This window comes from Danio rerio, chromosome 4, assembly GCF_049306965.1.
Source record: "Danio rerio strain Tuebingen ecotype United States chromosome 4, GRCz12tu, whole genome shotgun sequence".
Lineage (NCBI taxonomy): Eukaryota > Metazoa > Chordata > Actinopteri > Cypriniformes > Danionidae > Danio > Danio rerio.
Window position 1 is genome coordinate 867501 of NC_133179.1, and position 7500 is coordinate 875000.

Sequence of the window (7500 nt, forward strand, 5' to 3'; positions counted from 1 at the left end):
ACTTTCTTTTTCTTGCTAACTCACTTTCTCTCTCTCTCACACACACACACACACACACACACACACTCTCTCTCTCTCTCTCTTTGGCACTCACTCACTTTTTCTCGTTTTTACTCTCTCTCTCTTACTCTCTCTCTCACTCACTCAGTCTCTCTCTCTTACACACACACACACACACACTCTGTAACCTGCTCAGACAGTGCTGAAAGTTTCCCATCAGTGTTTTCTCCTCCTCTCCAGCAGTCAGTTGGTCAGATCACCTGGAGCAGCACACACACACGCACATTTGTTCTCTGGATTCTACTTCAGTCCAGATCTCCTCTGCAGGACGTAATGCTGAGCCGGACACAACGCAGCGCTCACTGACTTCTGTTTGTTTGTGTTTTTATCGCAGTCTGGAAACTTTGAGGAGACTGGCGCTCTGTGTTTGGGGACATCATCATCATCATCATCATCAGCGCTGTGAGTATACTGTACGCTTCTCTGCTCTTTACTTCTCCAGGAGTTCTGCTCTCCAACATCTTCAACTGCTTTCAGTTAAAGCCGCTCGGCGTGGAGAGAAGTGCTCATGTTGCCATCAGACGGCTAAAACTCGTGCTCTTACAATGAGGTGTTGGTGTTTTTGGGCATATAGAGACATCTAAACATCCCTAAATCAAGATGTATTTATATGATTAGTGAAATTTAAAGTGATTTTACGTCTTGTGTTCTTGTGAATAAGTTAAAGTGAAGTGTAAAAGAGCAAAAGTCTGCCTGTGAGGTAATACAAACACAGCACTTATGACCTCACATATAGAGATTTTTATGTATAAACTCACTTTTTCTATGCTTTTTTTTATTTTTTACTTAATTTTTTTTTATTGAAAATCACTTTTTAAGCACAAAAATTAATCTAATGTGGTCTATTTTAGTTTTTATACTCTTTTAAAAAAGAGTGTAAGATCATTTTTAACCTAACATTGAATCAAGTATGGACCATCATTAGGATTAGGATATTGAAAAAAAAAATAACCCAGTGTGGGGTTTGTTCATATTTGACCCAACATTGAGTTAAAAAAAACAGCTTTTGTCTAGTATAGTGTTTAAAAGCAATCACTGAAATGTTCTTTGAAACTTTAACTTTTATTTCAATGGTACATTGAGTTGTTTAATGATTGGACAAAATCCATCATCAGACCCTAAATAATGCTGTGTAGTAGCCCAGTGTTGGGTCAAACATGGGCAAAACCCAACATAGGGATAATGTTTTTATTTTAAATCTAAATGGAGCTCTTCTGTTGTGTCCTTCTCATGTAAAGTCAGTAATTAAACTCGTCTACACTCATGTTTTGGGTCATTGTAACTTATTAAACTAAGCTAACTTAATTGTATAAGTTGTGTAAGCTGTTTTGTGTCAGTTTATTAGTGTAAAGTCACTCATAAGATGAAGAAAGCGAGACGAGCTGATTTGGGTGTTTTCCTTCAGGTCCAGTGAGGATGAGGATGTTGTGTTGCAGACGGGTTCTCCAGCAGTGGGTCTTTGCTCTGTTTTTACTGTGTTCTCCTGTCCCGCACCACGGCCGGCCCGTCGATGCCCTCAGCAGCCGAATGTAAGTGTCTGTGGCTTTTTGTACTGTGGTTTTTGGCCTCTTTTGAGGGTGTAAATATTACTGTTGCTCTTAGAGCTGCTGATCTGAACAAACCTCTAATCCCTGAAGCATGCGCCGCCGCCGCCGCCTCCACACTGCCTGCGCAATGCCTTTATGGTCTTTTATATGAATACAGAGCGTTTCAGAGTCACATCAGTAAATAGCTTGCCAGAATGAATCACTGTACGCTGTAAAAGATAGCAGTTTTCTGTATTTTGTGATGTATATTTTTATTTTTCAGTTTATTTCTGCTTTTTAATTGCATTATGGGATGTTGATCTTTCGTCCAACAACTTTTAAACTTGAAAAGTGTAAAAAAAAAGGACTTTTCTGCACATGTGCAGTGCTGTGTTGTGTGTGTTGGTGTTGTGTATTACACTACAGAAACCTTGTAATAAACTGCAGCACATTTTCTGTAATTTTACACACTCATTTCTCTAGATAGTAGTATTTCTCATACACTATATTATTTTAAACAACTAAAAAGTCTCTTTGTTATGAGTTAAATTCACAGCATCAGAAGTGGACAGAGCAGAGATCAACATCCTATAATGCAACTCACCTCCAGAATAAATGGAGAACACTTGTGAATCTGAAAAGACAGAGACAGATATATTGTACAGTGCACTTATGGAGCTGATTCTGTTCATCTAAAGCAGATGTAGATAATAATGTCACAGTTCAGTTCAGTAATGGTGTCAGTTTTGTGATATTCAGTTGTGAAGTTAATTGAGTTCAGCAGTAAAGCAGACGATAGTGTCCTTATTCTGCTCTTTAGTTCAGTGATGATTCTGTTTAATTTAATACTGTTAGTGTTGAATAAAGAAACAAACTGAATTCAGTGAAAGAGCCAGCAGACAATATTGTTCAACTCGCTTTTGCTCAATGTTGATTCAGTTCAGTTCAATAACAGGGTCAATGGTGCGAGGTCTGAAACAAGTTCAGTTCAGCTGTGGAGTTCATCATTATTCAGCTCACTTCAGTTCAGTGTGGATTCAGATGTGCATTATTTCCTAATAACTCCCCATCCCGGAGGTGATTATTGCTCTTCTCCTCTGGTCTCCAGCTCAGCTGCTGAATCCACTGTAGAGATGTTGTATTTGAGAGTTTAATAGTCCGGTGTTTGTCCTTAAACGTCTCCTGTGTGTAGCACTAGTGTCCTCCACATCTCCTCCTCCTTCTTCATTTGATGTGATTTCTGACTTTTGCTGCCGTGAAACAACTCAAATCATTCAGCGGAGTGATATGGAGCCTGTCGGAACTACTTTATCTGTGCCTTTATCTGAAAATAAATCAAACACCTTAGAGTGACCATCAGCATATCAGGATCAAGCGTTCTGCAGCAGTGTATGACAAGCATACGTGATGAGAATCAGAGCAGAAAATGTATTAATCTAGTCGTTGTGTGTACTGTATGTGTGTATGCATATCTGTATGTGTTCGTGTGTGTGTGTATGTGTGGTGTTTGGCTGCAGTGCTGTGGAAAATGCTCAGGTTTGTGGATCGTGCCGGAGATGTTTTGATAGTTTTCGCCCACCTGTGTGTTTGCTGAGGGTCTGTGCACGGGCCACCTGCTGCACACACACACTCACGCACACTGTTCTCTGATAGTGAAGCATGATAGAGAAAGAGAGATTATAGAAACGCTTTAATTACAGCAATTGTTTAAAACAGTTTACAACACTATAACAATAACATCAGTTCATTCGAAAAAAACAAAACACAACACGACCTAAACATCTCAACACCAATCAATCCCAAAGACATAACGTGTTAATTCATTTGTGATCAGTAAAATCAACAATAACTCAAACTACTTAATACAATATCTTGACTTAATTTCATTTTTCTAAAAATATAAATTGCTATCCTAGCAAATTAATAAACTTTAAATTACTTAATAAACTTAATTTAATTAAACTTACTTTAAGCTTAACTTAATAAAATGTATTAAGTGACATTTATATTTCTGCAACCCACTGTAGCGGTACTTAAAACCCAAAATTAAAGTTGCCGCCAATAGCCGAGTAGATTAAGTGCGCCGAATTATAGCACCAAGGTGCTTTCCTGTTAGCTCCCAATGCCGTCCTGTCTGTCCTTCACTGTCCTGTCACATTAAAGGTGAAAAAGCCCCTAAAAATGATGATAGAAAAATAAAAATTAGAAATAAAAACTTGCTTTGTAAAAAAACAAATCTCCAATAAACGAGAATAAAATTTATATATATATAAAGATAGCGAGAGAGAGACAGAAATAAAGAGAGAGATCTGATAGGTTAATATACTGCTTATTATTGTGTTTTTTACTGATCTGTCATTTGTTTTCATGTGTTCTGTTTAACGTGAACATCACGGCTTTGGCAATACAAAACTTCTGGGTGATTTTAACCCAATATTGGGTCAAATATGGACAACCATTGGGAGAAAAGTTGTAATGTAAGTTTTATTGAAAAGAATAACCCAATGTGGGGTTTTATTTGACCCAACATTGAGTTAAAAAATAACCCATCATTTGTCTTGTATAATGTACTTAAATAGTAAAATGTTCTTTGAAACTTCTTTGTAAACTTTTATTTTTAAAGATACATTGAGTCGTTTTGGGAAATAACTTCATTTGGACAAATCCATCATCAAACACTAAACAATGCTGTGTAGTAACCCAGTGTTGAGTCAAACATGGGCAACGTTGATGTGTTTTACTGCTATGTCATTTGTTTTCATAAGTTCTATTTAATGTGAACATCACAAAGACTCTGGCAACACACATGTGCAACATTTGTCATGCCAATAAGACAAGTTTGAATTGAACTGAATTGAGAGAGAGAGTGAGGGAGAGAGAGAGAGATTGCTGATGCTAAGTTAGGCGGTGGCCCAAGTCAAACGGGCCTCTCCCGCTGGAGTATATTATGCCGAGCCGAGAAAACGCGCTTTTATGTCCTGCAAACCCCTCAGCAGGGCCCAGAATGCAAAACATGCTTCTCTGAGCTTTGGAAAGCCGCGCTCCCCCTGCCAGGACCTCCCGAACTTCATATCGGCTTTTAATGATGTGAGCGAGTGTGTTTGTTAGACACACACACACACACATACTGATCTCCAGAGACGCTAATGCTACGACTGTGACGTTTTGTGCACATTATTCCATGTGTGTTTGGGTTTACTGGGCTAGACTTGTTTGCCATCCACAGACTAAGTAAAAAAAAAGTGGCTTCTCCATTAAGTTAACTTTTCAACTTCTCAAACTGACCTAAAACATCAAGATGAAATTTGCATAACTTAAGATAAAGTAACATATAAACGTGTGGTGGAATGACCTTTTGATTATTGTTTAATTGCTTATTTCCTTATATTTTTAAGTTGAATTAAATTAACTTTATAAGTCAAGTCAACTTCAATTGACTTGTTAACTTAAATTGACATTTTTGATTATGTAGTTTAAGTGCTTGTTATCATAAATTTATTAGTCACTTCTACTTAAACTGACCTAAAACATCAAGATGAAATTTGCATAACTTAAATGATAACAATGTAACCTTATTATAAATGCGTGTTGTAATGACTTGTTAACTTAGATGTTTAAGTTGAATTAATTAGAATTTTTCAAGTCACTTCAGCTTAAACTAACTTAAGACATCAAGATGAAATTTGCATAACTCAACTGATAAAAATGCAGCCATATTATCGTATTAAAATAAGCTAAAGTAACATATGAATGTGTTGTAATGACTTTTTGATTGTGGTTTACCTACTTGTTTTAATGTTTAAGTTGAATTAATTAGAATTTTTCAAGTCACTTCAACTTAAACTGACTTAAAACATTGAGTTCAAATTTGCATAACTTAATTTATAAAAATGTAAACTTTTTGTCTTATTAAATTAAGTTAAAGTACCTTATAAACTTATTGTTATGGCTTTTGATTGTCGTTTAATTATTTGTTGCCTTATGTTAAAGGTGAATTAAATTGAATTTTTCAAGTCACTTCAGCTTAAACTGACTTAAAACTTAAAGATAAACTTTGCATAACTTAAATGATAAATCTAACCTTATTATCTTATTAAAATAAGTTGAAATAACATAGAAACATGTTGTAATGACTTTTTATGTAGTTTAATAGCTTGTTATGATAACTTTGCAGCCTTATTATCATATTAAAGTAAGTTAAAGTAACTTATAAACAAGTGCTTGAATGACTTTTTTTGTCATTGAATTACTTGTTACTTTAAATATTTAGTTGAATTAAATTGAATGTTTCAAGTCACTTCAGCCTAAACTGACTTAAAACATCAAGATGGAATTTGCATAACTTAATTTATAAAAATGCCACCTTATTATCATATTAAAATAGGTTGAAGAAACATATAAACGTGTTGTAATGACTTTTTGATTGTTGTTTACCGACTTGTTGTAATGTTTAAGTTGAATTTAATCTAATTTTTCAAGTCACTTCAACTTAAACTAACCTAAAACATCAAGTTCAAATTTGCATAACTGAAATGATACAGTGCAGTCTTATTATCATAATAAGTTGCAGTAACTTATAAATGTGTGTTGTAATGACTTTTTGATTGTCATTTAATTACTTGTTGCCTTAAATGTTTAAGGTGAATTCAAGTCACTTTTTCAAGTCACTTCAGCTTAAACTGACTTAGGACATCAAGATAACATTTGCATAAATTAAATGATAAAAATGCAACCTTATTATCATATGAAAATAAGCTGAAGTAACATAAACATATTGTAATGACTTTTTGTGTTTTTGTGTTTTACCTACTTATTGTTGTAATGTTTAAGCTGAATTAATTCGAAGTTTTTGAGTCACTTTAACTTAAACTGACCTAAAACATCGAGTTCAAATTAGCAAAACTTAATCCATAAAAATGCAGCCTTATTATCATATTAAAATAAGTTTAAGTAACTTATAAACTTGTGATGTAATGACATTTTGACCTTGTTTCCTTACACTTTTAAGCTAAATGACTTAAAGCAACTTGTGCATGCTATGAACCTGATTAACTTGTTTAATAAGTTATAATTCATATAAAAACAAATGTTGTCATCCCTTGTTAATCATATCTTTTTGAAAACATTTAATAGTGCAGTGCATTTGCACAAAGCATCAAATGTAAATGCTTGATATAAATGCAAAAGTAAAATAATCAGCTTTAAATAAATGCAGTTTACCTCTGACACACAGAAAACATTGTAAGTGCAAGTGAATAATGGTTTAAATCCAGCTGCATGAACTTGATTTCAAAGCACATGTAGATAAATAAATAGATGAGTTAAAGGCTGCTTTATATAAAGTCAGTCCAGCTAAGTAATGTGTTTAAGTGTACAAAATGACGTCAGGGTTGCGTTTGCTACTGAAACGCACGTCTCTGTGATCAGCAGTAAATGTCAGTGAGTTAGTGAGGGTAAATTGGGTCTGATTTGATTATGTTTTGCCTCGGATTAAATCTCTGCGCTTTGTTCAAAGGACAGAGTGTCTCATAAATCCAGCCCGTGGCCAAACAACACAAGTTGCTCTTTCAGCAGCATTCACTTTAGCGCTGTTATCGCGGTGATCTCACGGCACATCAGAAAGGGCGTTCACCGTTTATAAGCAGCTAATGCTGACAAGTCCATCTGCCGGCCAGGACAATGCCTCCTGCTGGAGCTCTTTTTTTCTCTCCTGCTGGAGTTTGAGTTGATCTGAAGCCAGCAGCGCCTGTGAAGATGAAACACACGGAGCCGGGAGATCTCTCAGACCGCATGCATCGGGTGAAAGCAGGTCTCTCTCTCTCTCTCTCTCTCTCTCTCTCTCTCTCTCTCTCTGTCTGTTTTTTTAATTAAAACCAGCACAAAGCTGCAATTATCTTCAGGTATGCTAAAGAGG

General features: G+C 35.5%; 2 protein-coding genes across 2 annotated transcripts in view; both read left to right on the plus strand.

Moving 5' to 3' along the window:
• The window catches only part of xpot (exportin, tRNA (nuclear export receptor for tRNAs)), a 98836-nt gene that overhangs the window by 35913 nt on the left and 55423 nt on the right, over positions 1 to 7500 (plus strand). The window lies entirely within an intron of this gene.
• The window catches only part of pthlha (parathyroid hormone-like hormone a), a gene marked incomplete at its 5' end in the record, with an annotated part of 16911 nt that continues 9680 nt past the window's right edge, over positions 270 to 7500 (plus strand). The window contains 2 exon segments of the mRNA NM_001024627.2: positions 270 to 462; positions 1466 to 1589. Of these exon segments, the coding sequence (NP_001019798.2) occupies positions 1477 to 1589 (113 nt within the window).